Source organism: Ranitomeya imitator, chromosome 3, assembly GCF_032444005.1.
Source record: "Ranitomeya imitator isolate aRanImi1 chromosome 3, aRanImi1.pri, whole genome shotgun sequence".
In the NCBI taxonomy this organism is placed as follows: domain Eukaryota; kingdom Metazoa; phylum Chordata; class Amphibia; order Anura; family Dendrobatidae; genus Ranitomeya; species Ranitomeya imitator.
Window position 1 is genome coordinate 86416220 of NC_091284.1, and position 26012 is coordinate 86442231.

The 26012-nt window shown below is 44.1% G+C and overlaps 1 protein-coding gene across 5 annotated transcripts in view; it reads right to left on the minus strand.

Annotated features, from left to right (window-relative positions):
• Positions 1-26012, minus strand: part of AP1S2 (adaptor related protein complex 1 subunit sigma 2) — a 110323-nt gene that overhangs the window by 34781 nt on the left and 49530 nt on the right. For 2 of the 5 annotated variants that reach the window (XM_069761059.1, XM_069761058.1), the window contains exon 6: positions 6922-7035. The exons of 2 other annotated variants lie outside the window; for them this stretch is intronic. Coding sequence is in view for 1 of the 3 variants with exons in the window: in XM_069761056.1 (XP_069617157.1) it covers positions 7000-7035 (36 nt within the window). In the remaining 2 variants the exon portion in view is untranslated. Of the gene's footprint in view, positions 1-6760; positions 7036-26012 lie in introns of those variants that run through there. One more of the 5 variants, XM_069761056.1, reaches the window with a different exon arrangement.

A 26012-nucleotide genomic window follows, 5' to 3' on the forward strand; every position in this document is an offset into this window, starting at 1 on the left:
GTCATTTTCCTTACATTCCCCTATTTTTTGTTCATCTTATTGATCCAAGTCCGAGGAATGTCTTGTTGACCGAAATGTCATTTTGTCTTTTCATTGCGATTCTCATTATAACCACAGTGTCGGATTCTTTTCTTATGCGATTCATGGAGTAGTATCCCATCCAGGCACTACATCTTGATACAGAGTGACGTATACTCCAGATATATACTGCAGTGAGGTGGACAGAATGAAATGGAGACCAGTGACTGGCTGTGGATTTGTGTGAACTGATGGCCTGTGATGATTGCAGGAGAGTAGACAGAGATCGGCTGGGAGCATGAGAACAGCAGCACCGGAGTGACGGGACTCTTCAGATAAATAATGGCTCTTGTTATTTTACCCCATTTACTACAGTCTAATTTCTTGTGATTTTAGGAAATTGCTTTATAAAAGGCAGTGGCCACTTTGGGACAATCACTTGTGAAACGTCCTGGAACAATATACATGTAACATAACCTCTTTCCCTCAGCTAAAGTTGTGTCCAGATGTGGATCTTGTGTTAGCACAACTAATTGGGCCATTTACATGGTCCATTTTCTGCCAAATCACAAGTTGATCGACATTTGTTATTGGCCTATTCATATGGGCAGACAAAAAATGTTTACACAGTGATGTGCTGCTAATAATGATTTAATGGCCTGTAGAAATGGATTTAATCATCCGAACTGAATGACTGGAGGAATGCTATTACCCTAAGGGTATGTTCACACGTTCCTGATTTCCCTCCTTTTTTTTCAGGACTAAAAACCGCAGCTCTTGGCAGAAAACGCAGGTCCTTTTTTTGGTGCTTTTTTGGTGCGCTTTTTGATGCGTTTTTTGATGCAGTTTTCTATGCAGAGTCTGTGTGTTTTCTAGGAAGTTTTTTAGGGTTAAAATGGCTGAAAATACCCTAACCCTACCCCTATTCTAACAGTGGAAAAAAAAAAAAAATTCTTAATTTTTTTATTGTCCCTACCTATGGGGGTGACAAAGGGGGGGGGGGGGGGGGGTAATTTACAATTTTTTCTATTTTGATCACTGAGATAGGGGGGGCGTCGGAGCACGGGGGGGCAGCCACACTGCAGCGGTTCTGCACCACAAACCGCAGAAAACCCGCAGATATTTTTTTCATCTGCGGGTTTTACTGCGGGTTTGACCTCACAATGGAGGTCTGTGGGTGCAGAACCGCTGCAGTTCCGCAAAAAGATGTGACATGGTACTTCTTTTTTACCGCGGCTATTCAGTGCGGCTTTTTTCGCGATTTTCCGCAATGTGGGCACAGCAGTTCCTGTTTTCCATAGGGTACATTGTAATGTACCCTGCATGGAAAACAGCTGCGGGAAAATCGCGGCGATTCCGCATGAAAAAAAGGATGGTGTGAACATGGCCTTATAATAACCCACGGTAAGAGGCCATAAGACATTTTATGTCTAAATCTATGGTCTCCAACCTGACTAAAATAGCGATTTTACCCTGATGTACAAAGGACATGATCCTAAAAGGGTGAGCCGGAGCTCCTTTACAGAACCCAAAGACGTGACGAAAGCAGCACAGATTGCCGATGCCTATGAGGCCAACCGTAGATCGGAAGGGCGGAAGCCAGTCACCACCAGCTGGAGAGGGGGTAAGCCTGCAACCAACGCCAGTACCCCTGCCAGCCAACACACCAGAGGTCCTGGCCCCGTGGCCAACAGCACCAGACCGACCACCGAACCTTGCACGTGTTACACCTGCCGTCAGACTGGTCATATCAGTCTCTCCTGCCCAACCAAGCAGAAGAACACCCAAGCCAAGGCCCCAGGGCCTAATGCAGCAGTTCTTTTAGTGGGTGGTGTGGTTGGGAGGGTGTGTGACAACGTACAGCCCGTCACTGTGGGAGGCCATGTTGCTACAGGCCTCAAAGACACCGGGGCTGAACGAACCCTCATCCGACCCGAACTGGCGGCCCCTGAAGAAATCATTCCGGGGAAAACCCTAACTGTCACTGGGATTGGGGGCATCAGCTGTCCCTTACCGATGGCCCGGGTTTTTATTGATTGGGGTGCTGGGAGCGGGGTGAAGGAAGTGGGGCTGTCTGATAATTTGCCCACTGATGTTTTGTTGGGGACTGATTTGGGGAGGTTGGTTGCCCACTACGTCACTGATACCCCTCCCCAATCTACTAATGAGGGTAAAGTTAACCCTGATGATGATGATGATGGGAGATCGCATGTGTTACCTGATCATGCTTTATCTTGTAATGATGCATCTATTAACCATTTTTTCCCTAGGATTGATGGTGAAAATGTTGTACCTGTGCCAGCTGAACCTGATAATGATTTTTCTGTTTTCTTGGTTCATGCAGCTTTACATGAACACCTGAGCCTTACACTATAGCTGGTCCGAATAACTAAAGCAATTGTTACCATCCACCTCTCGTGTCTCCCCTTTTCCCCATAGTTTGTAAGCTTGCGAGCAGGGCCCTCACTCCTCCTGGTATCTGTTTTGAACTGTATTTCTGTTATGCTGTAATGTCTATTGTCTGTACAAGTCCCCTCTATAATTTGTAAAGCGCTGCGGAATATGTTGGCGCTATATAAATAAAATTATTATTATTATTATTATTAATCTGCATACTGTAATATGATGCATTGTGTAATGTGTGTCACATTGTGTTAATGCCGCAGGGCGATACTTCTTTTTCAGTAAAATGTAAGACCCCTGGGTGTTTCAAATTAGGAGTACACAAGCTTCACATTGTAAAGGGAAAAGTAATATCACGGTCTGTTACCCAACGCCAGCGAAAAAGAATGAACGGCTGTGCTCCATTTACAGTTCTTACATGACCACATGCTCGCAGGTATGGACGGTAATTAAATTTGGAGATTTATCAGCCTTTACACGGGTGCAGCAGAAGAAGTGTGAAGAATTATTACACAACATTCGGAACAATAAATCAATTGTAATTAATTCACATCTCAGTTACCTAGAAGAACCAAAATCGAGAATGCTGCATCCATAATGCGTTCAATAGAATGGAAATTATAAGAGGAAGGACTTGCACTTCTTCTTGGAGGATTTGCCGTGAAACCTTTAACTCACTAATGCAGAGGCACAGTCACATGCAAAAATGCCTGCAGGAATTAATTCCAAACCTTGGCATGGTCTTTGTAAAAATCTATGTATATGCTGAAGAAAAATGCCGGGGATGTGTTACACACTTAGGCCGCCTTTACAAGGCAATATTTCGCATTAGTACTTGTAAGCCAATCTGAGATTGGAGCGTAAGGCTGCGTTCACATGTACAGTAGTAATAGCCACATTTTTTTTCACTGCAAATAAAAGGGGTTGTCTGCAGGATAAGTGATTGGTGGCTGTCCCACTGCTGGTACCAGCATCAAACAGAGGGACAAAATTTTATCTCCGTTACAAGATGACGCAGCAGGTCGGACGCCCAAAAGATGCTGCATTCATTCCCTATTAAAGGGAATTTGTCACCCCAAAATTCGCCTATAAGATGCAGCCACCAGCATCAGGGGCTTTTCTACAGCATTCTGGATGTATCCTGAAAGCGAAGAAAAACAGGTTATATTATACTCACCCAGAGGCGGTCCGGGTCTTATGGGCGTGCTGTTGCGGGTCTGGGCCTCCCATCTTCATATGATGACGTCCTCTTCTTTGCTTCCTACTGTGGCTCCGGCGCAGGCGTACTTGTCTTGTTGAGGGCAGAGCAAAGTACTGCAGTGCGCAGGCGCTGGGAAACGTTAGAGAGGCCCGGCGCCTGCGTACTGCAGTACTTTTCTCTGCCCTCAACAGGGCATATAAAGTACGCCTGCGCTGGAGCTGCGGCAGGAAGCAAAGAAGAGGACGTCATCGTATGAAGATGGGAGGCGCTGGACCCGGACCGCTACACCCATCGGACCGGATCGCAGCGGGACCGCCCCTGGGTGAGTATAATCTAACTCGTTTTTCTTATCTTTCAGGGTACTTTGGGGGCTTATCTACTGCATTACAGAATGCTGTAGATAAGCCCCTGATGCTGGTGGCCGCAGCTTATAGGCGAATTTTGTGGTGACAAGATTCCCTTTAAGTTGCCGGAAAAAGACGAGTGCAGCGCTCATCAGACCCACAGGAATGAATGGAGCGCACTGCGGGTCTATTCTATCGGGGATAAAAGCACTCCGTTCTGTCCATCGGGGAGAGTCTCAAATGTCGTTCCCCTATGATCAGCACTAGCACATTAAAGTACTCATGCTGGGGCTAACTTGTTTAACCGGACAACCCCTTTAATTGTGTGAAAGAACAGTCAAAGACTGCAAAGGCTCAGGGCTACTGCAGTGTTTGGCTACCATAATGGAAAACTGTTCAGGTCGTGCGTGTTTATCGTCCACTCCTTCTATTGGCTTACAAATTTACTGACTCAAGATAATGATCAATACATTGCCATGAGAAAGTGCCCCAGGGCTCTGATCACACCAACGTTGTGGTTTCTGCTTACAATGGCAGCCATAATGCTGTGCTGGTGCAGCTGGATAATCTCATTTGTGCCTTAAGATATTTCTGCCATCCTACAAAGATCAAGAGACCCCCTTTTCTGAAGACGGTAGTGGACACACTGTATAAATCATCAATTATTTATTGAGAAAACCAATTTGGTCAATAATGACCCCACAAGAGCAATGTCAGTGCGTCGCAACTATTACCTACATGCTTTAATGAACCCGAATAATTGGTATCATCTGATCGTTAGGGTGAGACCCCACAGGGGTGGTCAACGGCAGTATGATTTGGAAACAAAAGTCATGTGAACTTTGGACACAGAGGGGCAGAGTTTCACCTGTGTGTGGCCAGTCACCCCAGGGGTCTCACCCTATGTATATAATCATGACCAAGAATGAGATCACAGGGTTTGATGTGGACATAGGAGAAATGGCTCAAGAAACTGAACAGGCATATGTAAATACTCTACTATTAAATGAATGAAGCTGAAATAGCCATTATATCAGATGTACTCATGGTGTAATTGTATTGATACAGGTCAGAAAAATGTCAATTCCTTATAAAACAGGTACCTTAGTAGCTCTACACTTGCTCGCTTGTGTCAGTGCTGTGGAGTCAGTGTCCATTTTGGTGGAGTCGGTATAAAATGGAGCAACTCAGAAAAAATATAATACATTGGGTGCAGTAGTTCAGTGCAGGATGGGCTGTAAGTTTTTTCATAACAATTTGGGAAAGTTCTGAAATGTCCTATAAATGTCTGTTCTGTTCCTGATCTAAGGATCTGGGCTTTTAGATGAGATGAATCTGTGCTGCACTTTATGCACATGCTCAGTAGTGACCAGTGCTGTGGAGTCATAGATGAGATGAATCTGTGCTGCACTTTATGCACATTCTCAGTAGTGACCAGTGCTGTGGGGTCATAGATGAGATGAATCTGTGCTGCATTTTATGCACATGCTCAGTAGTGACCAGTGCTGTGGAGTCGTAGATGAGGTGAATCTGTGCTGCATTTTATGCACATGCTCAATAGTGACCAGTGCTGTGGAGTCATACATAAGATGAATCTGTGCTGCACTTTATGCACATGCTCAGTAGTGACCAGTGCTGTGGAGTCATACATAAGATGAATCTGTGCTGCACTTTATGCACATGCTCAGTAGTGACCAGTGCTGTGGAGTCGTAGATGAGGTGAATCTGTGCTGCATTTTATGCACATGCTCAATAGTGACCAGTGCTGTGGAGTCATACATAAGATGAATCTGTGCTGCACTTTATGCACATGCTCAGTAGTGAGGCTTCTCCTCCACAGGTCAGAGGAACAAAGGCACTGGGAAGGAATGTCTGCGGCCCTGCACTCATCTCAAAACTGCTAGTGTGAAGAGGAAGACAGGATTGAGGCAAGTACCGTACTTATTGTATCATAATGGTGATGAAAAGCCCGATGTTACCATTTTACATGAGCCATGTATGAGCGAGTCATACAAATTGAGGAGTCGGGGATTGGCTAACAGACTCCACAGCCTGGTTGGTGTATAAGCTTTACTCTTTTCTGTGAATTAGCTGTATTAAAAAAGACCAAGCTACTGCTTCTTAAAGCGGTTTCTGATTGGCTGTAGCAGTCACCTGACTTTCCCAACAGCAGGAGATGAAAACAGGAAACTGGTGAGAGGGGCACTATTAGCATTAGCTGGAATCTGGAAGCAGGATTTTGCTAACTAATCTGAGAGCAGCATAATGTCAGGGCAGAGACCCTGATTCCAGTGATGTGTCACTTACTGGGCTGCTTGGTGTCGTTTTTAGAAAATCCCTATTTTAACAGCAGGAGATCACTAGAGGACTAGTAATCATGCTGCCATGCATTCCTCCATATTCATGAGCTCTGTATAACCCCACCGCCACCACTGATTGGCAGCTTTCTGCCTATGCACAGTGCACACAGAAAGCTGCCAATCAGTGCTGTGGGTTGGGTCATACAAAGCTCAGCATTCAGAGAACTGCTAGACCAGCAGATACAACAATGATTTTACCAAAACTGTAGCAAGCAGCCCAGTAAGTGACATCTCTGAAATCGGGGTCTCTGGCTCTACATTATGCTGCAATCATGGGGTAGCAAAGACCTGGTGACAGATTCCCTATAAGGAGCTGCAGTGATGTCGGGTACGTAAGTTTGTGTTTTGTTTTTATTTAGGACAACCATGGGCCTTCAAAAAAAAAAAACTGCAAGACAAAAGTAAAGACAACAATAACTGAGTGCTCTAAACGATTATATAAATTAACTTTTTTTTTTTCCTTTTTTAATCAACACAAGTCATAAAGTTTATAACGTCAAGTAACTGGTCACACAAGGTCACATAACAAGAAATACAGAGATTCGGTCAATAACAGATGAAATGATATATAAAAAAATATTCTCCGCAAGATGGATGTTTTCACTACTTCAAGGGCAAGATGAATCCCAATGAAAGTCGTCTGATGCTCTGCATGCATGAAGTGCGCGGCCAATTAATACACTGGCACATTAAAGTACTCATGCCGGGGCTACAAAAGAAAGGCAGGTTCAAATGCAACATCAACCATTGGGTGAGAAACACTAAAGACGGAGCAGGAAGAGAATCAATGGGTTGCTATTAATCACTATTGGCTACTGAATGAGCCAGCAGCGCTCGATGATTGAGGAGAAAGGGTTAAGTTAATTTCCCTGATTGATGTTAATACGTTTGTGTAATAAGAAGTATCGGGGTGCGGCCACATGGCGGACGCTCCGCCTGCAGATAATGAACCAGAGGGCAGGGATTAGCTGCGTGGCCAGCCGCAACATATGGCCGCACCCCTAGGATTTCAGAAACACTCCCTTTCCCAAACAAGTTATAGCTGTATGTTACGTACATCCCCGGCCTAAGGATCCGATATATTGTATGGTATATACCGTATTTTCCGGCCTATAAGACTACTTTTTAACCCCTGAAAATCTTCTTAAAAGTCAGGGGTCGTCTTATACGCCGGGTGCAGACCAATGTGTATATGGTGGGTGGGGGGGGAGTGGTCCCAATGACGAAGAGGGGGCGTCTCACAGGAAAGTGTGACTGGAGGAGTATCCCCTATTACCTCATTGTAGCTGCAGCGTGGGGTTTCTGTGCTGGGGAGCGGCAGCGGCTGCTCCTCTTTGTGCCGCGTGGATGCTGTGCTGTGGGCAGCGGCTCCTCTTTGTGCAGCGTCAGGGCTCTGTGCTGTGGGGCGGCGTATTTTCGTGCAGAGTCGGGGCTCCTCCGGCATTTCCCAATTCCTCAAAGCCCGGAGGCACCGGCAGCTCCATTGCTGCGATGCGGTGGCCTCCGGGAAAATGGCTGCTGGGGGCGGCGCATGCTCAGATTCAGATCTCGTCCCGAGATCTCGAGAGACGAGATCTGAATCTGAGCATGCGCCGCCCCCAGCGGCCATTTTCCCCGAAGCCACCGCATCGCAGCAATGGAGCTGCCGGTGCCTCCGGGCTTTGAGAAAATGCCGGAGGAGCCCCGACGTTGCACAAAGATACGCCACCCCACAGCAGAGCCCTGACGCTGCACGAAGAGGAGCCACCGCCCTACAGCACAGCACCCACGCGGCACAAAGAGGAGCAGCCGCCGCCGCTCCCCAGCACAGGAACCCCAGGCTGCAGCTACAATGAGGAAATGGGGGATACTCCAGTCACACTTTCCTGTGAGACGCCCCCTCTGTCATCGGGACCACTCCTCCCCCCCCCCAAAAGTCACATTAGTCACCGGCCCTATAAGACGACACATGGCATATAAGAAGACCCCCGACTTTTAAGAAGATTTTATATTTTAACTGGAAAAGTTGGGGGGTCGTCTTATACGCCGGAAAATACGGTACTTTATGCCTAATAGCAAAATGCTATACCCATGCTATGATAAATGAAATACTAGAAGCATGGCTCCTGCTCTACTCTTACAACTGCATATTGTTTGGAAATACCAAAGCCGAATTTGTTATTTAACACTTTTATTTGGGTTAAAATAACTCAGCTCGATTAGGAATGTCACCTAACCGTGGGAAAGAAAGTCAAAACGGCAGCAAATGTTATGAAATAGCAAAACAAAAAGTCCCCAATTCCCCTCTGAAACTACTGGCATCACAGCTTACAAAGCCTCACTGCCAGTAGTACAGTAAGTCACCTCTGAGGCCACTGATTGGCTGCAGCGGTCACATGCTGGAGGATCATACACAAAGACTGGGGACACGATCAGTGAAACTGGCCGCACCAAGGGTCCAACGAGCGCCTGTACTTGGTTTGGTAATTGGAGTTTTTTTTTTTTTTTTAAATCATCGCTTCCCACTTACCTGTATCTCGGCTGGTTCAATGTGAAGACAAGAGGTTGTCTCCTGAGGACTCGACGGACTAATAAATACTACCTTCCCCACCAACGGCTGACGTGAAACGGCTCGGATATATGGATATGATGTAATACACAACATGTGGAAAACAAACACATTGACTACACCCCTAAATTCTGCCCATTCCCCGACGCACAAAGTCCATGTTACATTGTTCTACAATGTCAGGAGGGCCCCATGTGTGGACAACCAAGTCCTTTTATAAAGGATCATGATATCAAATACAGTATTCACAGACATAAAAAGAACAATGACAGACTTGCCTAATACTGCAAAAAATCTGTGACATTCAACTCCCCAAGTGTGCTTCTTCGAGGCATGAACTTACAGCATTCAATAGCAATTACACTTTTCTCTGGGGAGAATATGAGCAGAATAATAAGGGAAGGGGCGCATAATCGTATCCCTTCATTAGGATTCTCAAAATGTCTTGATATATAATATTTACTCTCAATTCCCCAGCACTGGCAATCTATCCCGAAAAATAACTCGAGCAGCCGGCAACGTAGAGCAAAACAGAATAAATCACAAAGATCCCATCATTTGTGTGTAGAAGATATTGTGTACATCTGCTTCCCACTCGTGGATTCTAGATACTGCAGCTCCGTCCATTTCCATAATAATGAGAGTTTTTTCTAAAGCTGCAGCTTCTGGAAAATGATCCGAGTCTGTGATAATAGCCAGCTTACCCGCCGCCTAATGTAACACAAGAGGCATCGTTAATTTAATAGAAAGGCGCAGGCTCACAGACAATGCTCTCGCTATGGAGCCTGCCAAGGAGCAACACCAATCCATCTTCAGAGGTTTTTCCAAGGTTACTTTGTAGTATACTTGGGATTTGCCACACAATGCTCTATAACTTACCTTTGTTACATCGGAAAATAATTACAATGAAATTTGATCAGGGTGAGTGAACAAAAACATATAAGAGCCCTGTAGGATCCTGGTGGTGATTTGAAGAAGACCTTTCACCAAACGTTTCATGTTGAACTAGACATAGGATGTAAGAATGGCTTTCCAAAAGGAATCATTTTTTATTTTGCTTTTCTGTTTTGGTAAAGTATTTAGGCATCTTATGAGTTACTGTTTTTTTTTATTTCCAAGTGGTTGTTATCATATAGTTTTCACTACAAGTGTGTACTACTTCTCCCTTAATGATGCTGACCAATTATAAGCAAGCAGCAGCACCCAACGGAAAAGAAAACCCACCATAGCTTGGAGCAAATTTCTAAGTGTAGGAGATGTGATGATACAACCCTGATCTCCTGGTCTCACCTCCTGCAGGAGTCAGTGTGAGGGAAGGCGCAGTGCAGCTAAGTATAGCTGTGTCACATTACAAACCCTCCTATCAGCTCCCCTTATTCTTGGTGTTTCAGTAGTCACCCTTATGTATGTTAGGCTCAACTTGTACTCTCTTAGCAGTGAGATAAGAGCAGGCTGTCATTACAGCTCACACAGGAGTAACATGTCTATTCTGAATGACTCCTGTGTGTGCTGTAATGAAACCCTGCTCTGCTCTCACTGCAGAGGGAGTAAAAGTTTAGCCCAACAGACACAAGAGTGATTACTAACACATTTGCTAACACACAGTGTGTGTGTGGGGGGGAGATTGGGGTTGGCAGCACAGCAGAGCTAACCATGCTATGAATGGCGGAGAACAGATAGAAGGGTTTGCAATTTTGGGACTCGGCCAAGCTCAGCTGTGCTGCACCTCCCTCCACAGAGACCTTATCCGAAAGGTGTTAGTTATCTGTGCCTTCTAATCATGCAAGAGGTTAAACGAGGAGATCAGGGCTGCCTGTCGTTATACATCTCACATACTGAGAAACCTACTCTAAGCTAAGGCAGGGGCATGTTCTTCTTTCATCCGCCTGTTGCTGCCTGCTTTTGAGTGGGCAGCATCATACAGGGAGAAGACATACAAACCCCAAGTGAAAACTGGTATAGCATCCAGTTGGACTAGGGAAACAAAGCTCTCTTTATGTACAAAATAATTTGATATCTCTGAAATGGAGAGATGAAAACTAGAACAAAAAAACATTAAGCTCTGCAGCCACTATTATATTGTGTCCAATAATACCCACAACTTTGTTGACAGGGTCCCTTTAAAAAGTAATTTTGGTTCTTCAGATTGCATGTAAAATAGGACATTACAAGCTGCTCAATTCGGTTCAATCTCAATACTGACAGACATTCTTATAGAGAAGCCTCTGTTCTTGTGAACACTCATCTAAGTTCATGTCTTGATTGATCAGATTTACTCAGCAAAAACACATGAAGAAAAGCTGACAGCACTCACTAAGTATGGACGCACGCTTTCGATCCAAAGAACTCACTTGGAAAGGCAACAGCAATCAAGAAAATTGAAAACAGCGCCCAGTCCAGGTGATGAAATTAAAGATGCTTTATTCCGCCATGGATACAACGTTTCAACCTGTATAGGTTTTTGTCAATTTAGATGTCAATTTGTCAGATTTACTCAGCAGTCACACACCCGTGTGTTACCTTTTGACATGGTTCTCTTAACCCTAAGTTAAACGCCTCAAAGGCATATTTGACACCGTTAAGCTCGGGTGAGGAGACCTGCGGCCAGTCCATGACACACAAATGTATGAATGTGGCTTTAAGCTTTATCGGAGTAAAGGGTGACTGGAAACAGGGTGGATAGGGAGCCCAGCTATTGGAACTGAGATTAAGCGGTAACCAGAAGGCTGCAGTGTATGTCCTTACAAGCTGCAGAAGAAAAATGGTTAAAAATTTGTAATCAGAACCAAATGCACAAAAAACAAGCTAAAGGAGTCCATAGCCATCAAGAGCCGGGCTTTGGAGACGGGAGTCGGAGCCCAATTTTGGTGGAGCCGGAGTCATGGAAATTGAGGAGTTGGAGTCGGAGGTTTGGCTTACCGACTCCACAGTCCTGTCAAGGCTGTGGAGTCGGAATCGTGGAGACGGAGCTCATTTTGGTGGAGTCGGAGTTGGTGTCATGGAAATTGAGGAATCAGAAGTTTGGCTTACCGACTCCACAGCCCTGTCAAGGCTATGGAGTCCGAATCGTGGAGACGGAGCTCATTTTGGTGGAGTCGGGAGTTGGTGTCATGGAAATTGAGGAATCGGGGATTGGCTTACCGACTCCACAGCCCTGCTCAAGAGCCTTGTTGTTTCTTCTCTACCCTCTATCTAATGCAGCAGGCCAAGCTGACAATCACAGGAGCTAGTTAGTAGGCGTTACATCTAAAATAGTTGTTGCTGTCACTCAACTGTTTTGGGTTGTAAGCTATTGATGTCTAAGGACATTCTTATTTCCTGGTGAATAAGTAGTCAAGTTAGGAGGACTGAGGATTTTATTTAGTAAACAAGTTATTTTACTAAACCAATTTGAAACATAACAAATCCTTCTACAGAGCAAAATGAAGAAAAAAAAATAAAACCCTATTTTTCCACGGTGGACAGAAACAAGTCCATTTTTACTTTCTGTCCTTGGTTGCCAACTACATATGCAGAACAGCGGCTTCTGTATCTTGCCCTGATGAAAGTTAAAAACAGATTTGAACAGCTCGTTGGGCCCTATCGGTATGATCTGACCAAATGGCAACTGCTGTACAAACGAGCTGCCGCAATCCTATTTGAGATAATGATCAATATGTTGCTGGCTTAGGCCATAATCAGAGATAATCATTAGATGTTCTGTTTTTTCTGTTACATGTGTTAGTGCTCTCATGCAACAATATTCTAATGTTTAAGAAGGCAGCGTACAATTGATTTGTCCTATAGATTCCTAGATTCCTATAATATAGGAAGCTCTTACAAGGACAATTATAACATTCCTGATCCTTTGTTGCCTTTTCCAGGCAGTAAAAATGCACGCAAAAGCCTAAAGAAGATATCACCTACTCAATGGAGAAACGGCATGAAGAAGACAAGTCGGTGGGAGTCACCAGTGGATGCGTGATAAAAGGGTATTCAAGCCTAGACAAGTTAACTGATTTTAAAGGGGTTATTCAGGACTATTTAATGTTTTTCCTACAAGCCTTATAACAGGCAGGGAGTTGCCAACTACCTGCCTGGCACTGACTCTTCCAGGACAGAGCGGTCACAGACTGCTCCTGCCAGCAATTTAGTGGCTTCTACTGACATCACGTAGACAGAGCAGTGGCTTCTCGTCTGCTTTGTTGATGGAGCGTGGCTGCCACTGTTATGCTGATTGACAACCTAACCGCAGTGAGCCGGCTGTCAATCAGCATGACGTCAGCAGTCTCTCCCTGTCAACAGAGCAGCCCAGAAGAGGAAGAGCTTCTCTGTTGATATGGAGCTTATGAATAGCCGGTAGGAGCAATGAGAGACCGCTCTGATCTGGCGCCAGGTGAAACAGGCAGTTAGCTGCCTCTGTTAGCAAAAGCAACGACCTGTCTGTTAGTTTTAGGCCCGTGGTAAAAAAAAAATTAAATAGCCCTGGACAACCCCTTTAAAATTTCCAAAGGCGCATCACTTCAATGAATTCCAATCACTTGAAAGTAAAGAAAAAGCACAGAATTTAGATTTTACCAGCATTTTTCAGCAAAGCAAATACTAGAGATACTAAATGTAAAATTATAGGATTTTCTGCAATACCAGAACACACATTAAAGGAGAAAAGATGATCCAGCTCACACATTGATTTGGGATATGTTCTCCTAACCACTATCTACCAAAACATCGGTGCAACCCTCAGTGATCAAAGCTCAGGACCATGTCATACATAAAGCGCTCCTTGTGTAAACCTAAATTTGGGTCATTCCATGTCAAGTGAACCAATGATTTTTACCACTATATTTTTGATTCTTTTGAGATTTTGTAATTTGGTAACAGTGTGTCAGAGAATGCAAAATGTGAAGAAGAAAAAATTCTAGTTATTTTTTTTTTTTATTGATTTTCAAAGTTCGGAAAAAGTGCGAATTTCGGTGTTGCCTGCCTTTACATTTTTCCCCATAACTCAGGCTAGAAAAGAGATAGAGAAACAAACTAAACACCATTCTACTCAGAACTGTACAGGCTTTCACCAGATATGTCACAAGAGTATCTTTGATAATATTTTACCTATGCGAACGCAAGCGCAAAACTTTAAAACGCATTTCCGAAAAAAACGTTTAATTTAAAGATTTCAAAAACTGCACATGGTGCCTGCTATGCTCCTAGCCACATCTGTACCAAAATACAAGATGGGATCGTGATGGGATCATATTTTTAAAAATAAAAATATTACAGTGTCAGTTCGAAAATCTCAAATTGGTCTAAAAGTGTGGGGTCTATATCTACCAAATAATCCATGATTTTTAGATGTTACGGTATTATTTTATTATGTTACCACTTAGAAGCAGGAGAGGACAGAGGAGAAGCTTTGTTAGGGCTGAGAATGACCAGGGGTAGACGGTGACTGCAGAGCAGATGACCGGCCGGCAGCTCGGGCCTCCACAGACCGTATTCACACCAAATCTTAACACCCAGGAAACTCCTCAAATGGAGGGAGAAAAATATTCTTAACATCCAGTTCATGTATTGTACAAACCAGGACTACGAAGAGGAGGAGGAGAGTTTGTGAAAACCTCGGTTACAGGAAGCAGAACCCATCACAGGGACTCAGCAATACCGGACTGTCATCCCACGTAGTGGAAATAAAGACAGTGACGTCCATGACGTGGTAGAAGGCGGCACAAGATCGGCAATGGATGACAAAACTGGCTATGTGACCTGTGAATATGATCGGCGCTAGCGGCTACTAGACTCTCCAAAGATTGTGAAAATGAAGGCGTAGAAGTGACTTTTCTGCACTTTCTGGTCCAGCGCCGTCCTTTGTGTATCCAAGAAAACCAGACATTGTAAAAGTGAACAAAAATCAGATATAACTCAGGTGGAGCTGAGCACCATGACCGGCCGCACATACTCTGACACAGAAGGAAACGGCCATTGCTAGTAAACGCTTATGGACAAGATGACATTTCTCCCACTAGAAGGGACACATTGATGATAACAGGCCGTGGGAAAACCTATTAATTGTTTGATTAGTTCATATTTTATAGAACGAGGATTTAGCTACTGGACTATTCTTCTTAAACACGTCAGAAATTCCATGTTTAGTGATATAGTAGAAAAAAAATTGTTCCATGTATAAATAGGTGGTAAAAATATTGGTTCTTTTAATCTTGTTTTTAACATATAATTAGGATCAGACTGTATTTAAAAAAATCACACTTGAGGATGTGATCACCTTTTATCTTTTGGTTTTGTTCAAAGAATTCAGGTTGAAAATGCTGAGCAAGTTGTTATGATGATTAAGATGGATTTATTCTGGCACTTCGGTATTTGTTTTTTGTGTTTCTTTATTGTTACATATAAATGTTGAATTCAATAAGTTGTAATTTGAAAAGAAAAAAGGAAGAAACTCGCACAAACATAAAATCAGATGATTCAAGGCTTAAAAAAACAAAAAAAAACAAATTTATTAGATCCCTAGTTGAGTCCCTGTACAAATATAAACAAGGACACGAGTAACACACATGCATGTTTTCACAATTTTAAAACATACGTTTTTTTCAGAATTGCGCATAAAAAATTTTAATTTGATTTCTCCAAAACAAAATATAAAGAAACATAGTCTTGTGACATATCAAATGAAAGCTGGCACAGTTCTGAGAAAAATGATGCCTCTACCACCTCTATATCTTAATTCTAGCCCGAGATATGATAAAAAATGTAAAGCCATACCAGGCCAAAATCCGCGCTTTTTCAAAACTTTAAAAATCTGTAAAAAATTAACTGATGAAGAAAAAAATTCTAAACTTTTAATTTGTAATTAACTAAAGTTGTACTTCATAAAAACAAAAAATAAAAAAAAACTAAAGACGTAAGGTAAAAAAATATTCATATTTGGATCACTTGATATGGAATGACCCATTTACGATTTATCTAAATTTATAAATGTACGCGATACTAAATTTTTTATTTATCATTATACATAAAGCTTTCTGCTTTAAGTTTTTGCCCCCCTTCTTCCAAAAGTCTGAACTTTTTTATTTTTCCATCAAACACAGCAGCATGAGGGTTTGTTTTTTTTTTTGCAGGAAGAGTTGTAGACTAAATGTCAACATTTATCTATAATACAATGTCCTGCAAAACGGGGGAAAAAAACAAGTGGGGTGAAATTGCAAAAAACTGAAATTCCGCAATTTATCTTTGGGCTTTGTTTTTATGGTGTTGATTGTGTAGTAAAAAATGACCTGAATCTCTAGGTCAGTATGATTAGGACGATACAAACATATACGGTAGTTTTGTTTTTATTTGAGCGGTGAAAAAATAAATAAATGAATTGGTTTCTGAGAACTAATTTTTTTCCATATTTTTCTGTCGACTGAGCGTTTCTTTTTCTACATTGTGAATTTATGTTTTTAGCTCATTTTGATGAATAAACAACGCTTTGACCACTTTATTGATTTTTTGCACAGGTGTCGCTACCAAAAAACAGTAGAATTGCACTATAGGTATTTCGATTTTTTTTTTTTGCTTTACAGCTTGTGCTACTTACTGCATTGCAGATGGATTACAGTATAAAGCTAAAACAATGGCCTCCTATGGCTGGACTTCACAGGAATACCATCATGGAGCCTTCAGCAGGTCCTCGGCTGCCTTGCATCGCAGGGAGGCTAATGGGTGACCCTGGAATGTCAAGCCCCTGGACCACATGCCTTAAATGCTACTATCAGACATTCCCATTGGCATTTAAGGGTTTAACAGCAGCGATCGGTGCTCCAATCGCTGCCATTACATAAAGTTGCTGACTGTGTAATACAGCTAGCATCTGCCGTGTATGGTGCGGGATCAGCTCCTTACTCTGCTCCATACACCCGCACTAGACATGCGTCATACATGTACAGTGGATGTTGGAAAGGGGGAAAACATTTTTACAAGAGGACATATATACACAACTGATTGATTCATTACATCATACTGCACATTAGTATTAGACATGCCTGTTCTCTCATATATTATATATATAGAAGGACAACATCTGCAAGGAGTCTTTCTGTTCTCCCCGTGATTGTGTGGGTTTCCTCTGGGTTCTCCGGTTTCCTCCCACATGCCAAATACATCCTGATAGGGAATTAGATTGTGAACCCCAATGGGGACAGGGGTGATGATGTCTATAAAGCGCTGTGGAATTAATGGAGCTATAGAAGTGAGTAAAATTAATACATTTAAACAAATATATATATATATATATATATATATATTTTTTTTTTTTTATTATTATTTTTTTTTTTTTTGTTTATATAATGTGCCTATCCCTGGGTACAGATCAATGTGTGGACAGGAATCACTGATGTTATAAGATCCCACTCCATATACAGCGCCATGCTGGTCAGTAATGCCCTGAGCACACATGAGGTAGGTAAGCCGTCATGCATCATCAGGCCCTGCACACACCCAGGGTTACACGTGCACAGTGTGTAGTTACCAGACACCTACAGGCAGTGTCACAACATATCATCTGCGTAACCTCCCCAGTCTTCATTCTGGCTCTATGAATACAAAACCGCACATTTAAAAATAATGTTTGAGAGCAAAAACAATGAAATCATTCCATGAGCGCAGCATTACCAATATTTCCAAGTCGGCAGCATCGGTCCTCATGTATCTCATGGCCGTGGCCGACCAGTAGAGACGGCACCTCCTCCCCCAATTAACAGCATATTGCTTTACAATAAATCTAAATATTCACTGCTGATTAATTTCTTAACATATCTTTCCAGCCATCGGGTCACTATTCATCTGGTGCAGCGTTTACTCCTTTAATGTGACCGGCAGTCTGTGCAGAGTCAATTTATTGATGCCACCATGACAACCCCAGTAACGCAAGTCATATTCACAATCCAGCAGCAGATGATAGTGAGAAAAATAAAACAATCAGACCTCAGTGCAAGTATGGGGCATTCAGACGTCTGAGATCAGACAGCAATGAACAGAAGCTTCATATATTTCCATAAAGCTGTAAGGCTCGGGTTGGGAAACTCGCGGCTAGTCCGTGCATTGCAGCCCGATTTGGGGCCGACTTGTACGGACATCTCAATATACCCTATACTTGTTTTAAAGTACAGTCATCATTCAAATATTACATATATAGTTGTGCGAAAAAGTGTTTGCCCCCTTCCTGATTTAGTTTCTATTTGCAAGTTCATTGATTCAGATCACCAAACAAAATTAAATATTAGACAAAGATAACACAAGTGAACATAAAATGCATTTTTAAAATCAAGTTCTTTATTATTGAAGGACATAGAAATCCAAATCTACAGGGCCCTGTGTGAAAAAGTGATTGCCACCCTTAAAACATAAATTAACTGTGATTTATCACATCTTTGAGAAGCCAAGTTAAAATTCCCTATCCAAACGCAAGCCTGATTACTGCCACACCTGTTCTCAATCAAGAAATCACTTAAATAGGACCTGCCTGACAAAGTGAAATAGACCAAAGGACCTCAAAAGCTAGACATTATGCCACAAACAAATTCTGGAACAAATGAGAAACAAAGTAATTGAAATCTGTCTGCCAGGAAAAAGTTATACATTTTTAAAGCTTCGAGACTCCAGCAAACCACAGTGAGAGCCATTATCCACAAATGGTGAAAACATGGAGCAGTGGCGAACCTTCCCAGGAGTGGCTGGCCAAACAAAATTACCCCAAGAGCGCAGTGTCAACTCATTCAAGAGACCACAAAAAATCCACAACATACGGTACAAAGAACTGTAAGCCTCATTTGCCTCAGCTATGGTCAGTGTTCATGACTCCACCATAAGGAGATTGGGCAAAAATAACCTTCATGGCAGAGTTCCTAGACAAAAACCATTTCAGAGCAACAAGAACATAAAGGCTAGCCTCAGTAGTGCCAGAAAACATCTTGATGATCCCCAACACTTTTTGGAAAATTCTGTTTGGACTGACAAGACAAAAGTTGAATTTTTGGAAGGTGTGTGTTCCATTACATCTGGCATAGAAGTAACATAGCATATGAGAAAAGGAACATCATACCAACAGTAAAATATAGTGGTCTGGGGCTGTTTTGCTGCTTCAGGACTTGGAAAACTTGCTGTGGTAAATAGAACCATGAATTCTGCTATCTAACAAAAAATTCTGAAGGAGAATGTCAGCTGTCTGTTTGTGACCTCAAGCTGAAGTGCACTTGGGTTATGCAGCAGGACAATGATCCAAAACACAGCATCAAGTCCACCTCTGAATGGCTTAAGGAAAACAAAATTAAGACTTTGGCGTGGCCTAGACAAAGTCCTGACCTTAATGCGATTGAGATGCTGTGGTATGACCTTAAAAAGGCGATTCACGCTCGGAAACCCTCCAATGTGACTTAATTACAACAATTCCGTGATAAGTGGGCCAAAATTCCTCCAGAGCGTTGTAAAATACTCATTGCCCGTTATCGCAAATGCTTGATTGCAGTTGTTACTTCTAAGGGCGGCACAATTAGTTATTAGATTTAGGGGGCAATCACTTTTTCACACAAGGCCCTGTAATTTGGATTTCTTTTTCCCCTAATAATAGAGACCTTCATCTATAAACTGCATTGTGTGGTTACTTGTGTTATCTTTGTCTAATATTTAAATTTGTTTGGTGATCTGAAGCATTTAAGAGTGACCAACATGCAAATGAATAGGAAATTGGAAAAGGGGCAAACACTTTCACACAACTGTATTATCAGTCTTAACGCCCAAAATATTATGACCCTACAGCTAATTTTCTTCCATTTTCTTTCAGAAACAGTGCCTCTCCCATCCTTTGGTTGGGTCTGATATTGCAACTAATTCACTTCAATTGACTACAATAGGAGACAAGAGTGGCCTTTTTGGAAGAAAGCTGCCTCAAACAGCTCCTTTTAGCCACAAAGTATTTTCCCTCCACCAGTGAGTTGTTTGCAATAACCAGCCAGATGGATTTGCACAATATCACATAGTATGATATTTGCTTTCTGACTTGCTCACAATTCTTCTTAAGCTGAGGCTAAGTTAATTACTTTGGGCTTTGCGAAAGCAAAAATATTACATTTGGGGGGGGTGAAACAATAGAGCGTGGCTAATCCTGGCAACCAATTAAAATAACACACATTGCAGGTCTGATTCATCGAGAATAATGCACGCGCCACACGTTAGTGAGCAGACACAAAGAGCTTATTGGTAAGGATGAATACTAGTGTTCCCCCTAGATGATAAATCATAAGGTTTATAATCAATTTTAGTCTACATTTGTACACTGAAATGGCATGGGGGCGGGGACCCTCACCGAGATCCAGAAGGAGGAATATCTGCACTCATGACAATGGGGAGATGATCACCTATGTATATATACTTATCTACGGAGATCAACAGTGAATACAGAAACTTACAAGTGCAATCTGAATGTCAATTACAGGGCAGCATGAATCGGAGCCTGGCTACACATCTTGCAATGACGATTTATTAAAAATATAGTTTGAAAAGCCAGTAAGGGACTACTGGAATCGAACTGACTAGTCCAATGCGGCCCCCACCTGGCTCCTCCCCATCCCACTCATGGTGATTGACAGGTCTCTCCCATGTGTGTACATATGTAGCATATCAGGAAATCGCACTGCCCGGCTCTGATTCATGCTGCCCATGGTTAGGGCAGCACAAAACTACTGTGTGCACAATTATTACATAAGTCAGTATTTTGGCCATTTCACATTTAACTGACTAAAAAAATTAAACAATGTTAAAGGGAATCTGTCACCCCATTTTTTGCCTATAAGCTGCTGCCATTAGGGGCTTATCTACAGCATTCTGTAATGCTGTAGATAAGCCCCCGATGTATCCTGAAAGATGAGAAAAAGAGGTTAGATTATACTCACCCAGGGACGTCCCAGTGCGGTCCAGTCCGATGGGCATAGCGGAGCGGGTCCAGCGCCTCTTCCTTGCTTCCTGTCGTTGCTCCTGTGTAGGCGTACTAGGTCAGAGAGGCCCGGCGCCTGCACACTGCAGTACTTTGCTCTGCGATCAACAGGGCAGACAAAGTACGCCTGCACAGGAACCGAGACAGGAAGCAAAGAAGAGGACGTCATTGCATGAAGATGGGAGGCGCCGGACCGCGACGCCCATCAGACTGGACCGCAGCGGGACCGCCCCTGGGTGAGCATAATTGAACTTGTTTTTCCTTCTCTTTCAGGTTACATCGGGGGGGCTTATCTACAGCATTACACAATGCTGTAGATAAGCCCCTGATGGCGGTGGCCGCAGCTTATAGGCGAAAAATAGGGTGACAGGTTCCCTTTAACAAGTCTTACAGAGGGATGCAGCACTCTTGAAATTGCTAAGATATTGGGGCGTGACCACAAAACCATGAAAAAGTATATTTGCAAATAGTCAGCAGGGTCACAAAAAATGTGTTGAGACAAAAAGATGCAAACTGCCAAAGATATGAGAAGAATCTACATGAAGCGACCAGGAGGCCTTTATCCTTCAGTGCTGTCATATTCCAGAACTACAACACCCCTGGAGAGGTGTTCAGTGCTCAGACACATGGCCGAGGTGAGGGAGGCCGAGACCCGACCACCACTGAGCAACACAGAAGTGGAAACGTCAGCACTAGGCCAAAATATATTGGATTTTTTTTTTTCCTAAATATGCGGGTTTATTGACCTTTTGTATTGACCAACCACTGTAGTTGTTGAGTAATAGAATTAATCAAAAATACAAACTGCCCAATAATTGTGCACACAGTGTAGTCAAGTAGTAAGGAAGATTCTTCTGAAATAGTCAGCATCAACTTTCAGTGCAAATCTATTTGCCTTTATATCACCCAATGTCCTTTGTATGGATTTTGCTTGAATAAAGAAGAATCTGTAGAGCAGGATATCCTTCCTTACTACTTGGTTATACAGGCCGTGGCAGAGTCAGTGTCGGAGCCCCGAACAGACTGGGGTCAATATCAACGGTGGGCAGGAACCTATGTATTTTGTTACACAGTGTAGTGACTGCGTTCTGCACTATTTTTTTTCAGCACAAAATGATGGAATCTGCAGCAGAGGTTCCGAACGCAGATGTGAACCTCGCCTTTGGGTGTTACATGTAAAAAGAGCAACTTAAAGGGGTTACCTGGTGCCCCTCAATTTTGCATCAGGAAGTAAGCGGTGCTGTTGGGTTGTGTGAATGGCTGTCTGCAAGGTATCGTGCACCTGTCCAAGTGGAATAGGATGAATGCGGGATATCTGAGGATCTTGCGCTTGATCCGTCAAGTGGTCGCTGGAGTAACACTAGCAGAACCTATCACTACTGGATGTGGAAGTGAGAGCCACCAAATAATCCCTTGAAGGGCGATTGACCAAAATGCGACAATAAGACAGGCATCAAACTCCTTTAAAAGAAATACCCCTTCATAGAACCAGGGTAAGGTTATTTTAACACCATAGGCTTGCTCTATGTAAAAAAAAAAATAACCCTATTAACCCTTGCCACCCAAGGTCTTCACCTACAGTACGTGACCATCGCAGCCAATCACGGAGCATGCTGCTATGTGACTAGCTGCAGTGGTCACATGTTATAGTCTTGATACCACCGCGGCAGCCATGTCAGCAAAGACTGGAGAGGTGGCGCGGGAGCAGCAGAGGGTTCACTTTCTTATTGTCACATAGAGCAAGCCTATGGGGTAACAAAACTAAATTAAAGCTAAATCCCGTCCAATACAGTTGGCAAATGCAATGTTCAGAATTTACTAACTACGTTGGAAAACGCTGCTGGTATTTGCTGGATGATGAAAAGAAGGACAGAGAGGTAACTAATTTCCACCCAGCCAGGAACACGTGTGACTGCAGGGGTCTCAGGTCCCCCTCTTCTCCATTTTCCTTTGGGGCATTAAACATTAATTACCACTCCACTGCAATACCTCATACTTGTCAAACTAAGTATCTATAAATATGGAACGCGGCAGAACAAAGCATACGGCGATGTGGACTAATATTCAGCAAAAGCAAAAAAATCACAGCAAAGGATCATTGTACCACATGTAATACAAAACACGGGATGGTTAAAGACTGGCATACTGCGACAGACACAATGCTGGACGTGGTCACATAATACTAAGGTCTCTCCTCTCATTTTATCGATTGTTTCAGCAGGGGCTTTACCTCCCGCTACAGAAATCTACCTAAATCCTCACAATCCTCAGCACCGCACCGATAACTAGTCTGTAGCGTAATAGAGAGGAGACATGCTCCTACCTAAAAGCATCGCTCAGACGTCTGGCCAGCAAAGCAGTGTACTGTGCATGTCTCTATGGGATGCCAGCAAAAGTGCTGCAGAGTAAAGGCAAACACCGCTAGGAACCACACAACAAATACGAGAATGGAATCAACCCAAATGTTGTCACATAATCAAGGAAAACTCTCGGGTGAATGGCCAATCCAAGAAATCATCATCTACATCATCAGTGCATCTCCCATCTGCACTTTGGGGAATTATAAGGAAACAATCATTACGTTCCTGGCCCCCGTAGTTTTGTTCCTGGCTGCGTGATGTATATTATTTATGCTGCGGCTTTTCAAAGTGATCATACTTTGAAAAGTTGGCCAGTGCCAATAAGGAGGGACCTCACTAGTCTGATGCGGCCCCCGGCAGCTGCCTTCTTGTTCCAGTGTATTGACAGGACTCTGTATATAGTGGGCAGGAAGAGGCCGGCCCGGGATTGCATGGGACTAGTAAGGTCTCTCTCTATGTACACAGTGGGCAGGAAGAGGCCGGCCCGGGATGGCATCGGGCTAGTGAGGTCTCTCTCTATGTACATAGTGGGCAGGAAGAGGCCGGCCCGGGATGGCATCGGGCTAGTGAGGTCTCTCTCTATGTACATAGTGGGCAGGAAGAGGCCGGCCCGGGATGGCATCGGGCTAGTGAGGTCTCTCTCTATGTACATAGTGGGCAGGAAGAGGCCGGCCCGGGATGGCATCGGACTAGTAAGGTCTCTCTCTATGTACATAGTGGGCAGGAAGAGGCCGGCCCGGGATGGCATCGGGCTAGTGAGGTCTCTCTCTATGTACACAGTGGGCAGGAAGAGGCCGGCCCGGGATTGCATCGGGCTAGTGAGGTCTCTCTCTATGTACATAGTGGGCAGGAAGAGGCCGGCCCGGGATGGCATCGGACTAGTAAGGTCTCTCTCTATGTACATAGTGGGCAGGAAGAGGCCGGCCCGGGATGGCATCGGGCTAGTGAGGTCTCTCTCTATGTACATAGTGGGCAGGAAGAGGCCGGCCCGGGATTGCATGGGACTAGTAAGGTCTCTCTCTATGTACATAGTGGGCAGGAAGAGGCCGGCCCGGGATTGCATCGGACTAGTAAGGTCTCTCTCTATGTACATAGTGGGCAGGAAGAGGCCGGCCCGGGATGGCATCGGGCTAGTGAGGTCTCTCTCTATGTACACAGTGGGCAGGAAGAGGCCGGCCCGGGATTGCATCGGGCTAGTGAGGTCTCTCTCTATGTACACAGTGGGCAGGAAGAGGCCGGCCCGGGATTGCATGGGACTAGTAAGGTCTCTCTCTATGTACATAGTGGGCAGGAAGAGGCCGGCCTGGGATTGCATCGGACTAGTAAGGTCTCTCTCTATGTACATAGTGGGCAGGAAGAGGCCGACCCGGGATGGCATCGGACTAGTAAGGTCTCTCTTCATGTACATAGTGGGCAGGAAGAGGCCGGCCCGGGATGGCATCGGACTAGTAAGGTTTCTCTTCATGTACATAGTGGGCAGGAAGAGGCCGGCCCGGGATTGCATCGGACTAGTAAGGTCTCTCTCTATGTACATAGTGGGCAGGAAGAGGCCGACCCGGGATGGCATCGGACTAGTAAGGTCTCTCTTCATGTACATAGTGGGCAGGAAGAGGCCGACCCGGGATGGCATCGGACTAGTAAGGTCTCTCTTCATGTACATAGTGGGCAGGAAGAGGCCGGCCCGGGATGGCATCGGACTAGTAAGGTCTCTCTTCATGTACACAGTGGGCAGGAAGAGGCCGGCCCGGGATTGCATCGGGCTAGTAAGGTCTCTCTCTATGTACATAGTGGGCAGGAAGAGGCCGGCCCAGGATTGCATCGGGCTAGTGAGGTCTCTCTCTATGTACATAGTGGGCAGGAAGAGGCCGGCCCAGGATTGCATCGGACTAGTAAGGTCTCTCTCTATGTACATAGTGGGCAGGAAGAGGCCGGCCCGGGATTGCATCGGACTAGTAAGGTCTCTCTCTATGTACATAGTGGGCAGAAAGAGGCCGGCCCAGGATTGCATTGGACTAGTAAGGTCTCTCTATATGTGCATAGTGAGCTGGGCGAAGTCGGCCAGGGATCACACTGACTAGAAAAATCTCTCTATCTAGACAGTGGTTGGGGAGAGACTGGCCAGGAATCGCATTGGACTAGAAAGGTTTCCCCCATGTAGAAAGTGGTTGGGGAGAGGCTGGCCAAGGATCACATCGGACTAGTAAGGTCTCTCCATATCTACAAAGTGGTTGGGAAGAGGCCAGCTGGGGATCACATCAGTCTAATAAGGTCTCTCCCCATCTACATCTACTCTACTGGCCGGGGACTGCATTGGACTAGTAAGGTCTCTCCCTATTTACGCAGTGGTTGGGGAGAGGCCAGCTGGGGATCGCATCGGACTAGCAAGGTCTCTCCGCACGTACAAAGTAGGTGGGATGAGGCAGACTGAGGACCACATCGGTACAGTCCCCCGATTACTTATCAAAGTATATTTATTCTGAAACACCAGGCGCATTTCAGGGTAAAATATACCTGGCTGTTATCTCTCAGTCAGGCTTTGAACCATGAGCAGCATGAATCTAATGACAGGTTCACAAAAAGGTCTGTATATTGGGCCCCATCTGTATGCATAATCACACTAGTTAGTGCAGTAGACACTCAGCTTATTTTATTGGGCCATCTGCTTTTCTGGGATATAGGAGGGGGGAATCCTTCACTTGTCTTCTCCATAAAAAGATAACTCCAAAGACTACAAATAAATTCTTCTCTCTGGAGGAGGCAGACCATTTGTGTATCACATCGTCAGCGCAATGATTTCAGTGGGCACAATGCAATGCTGA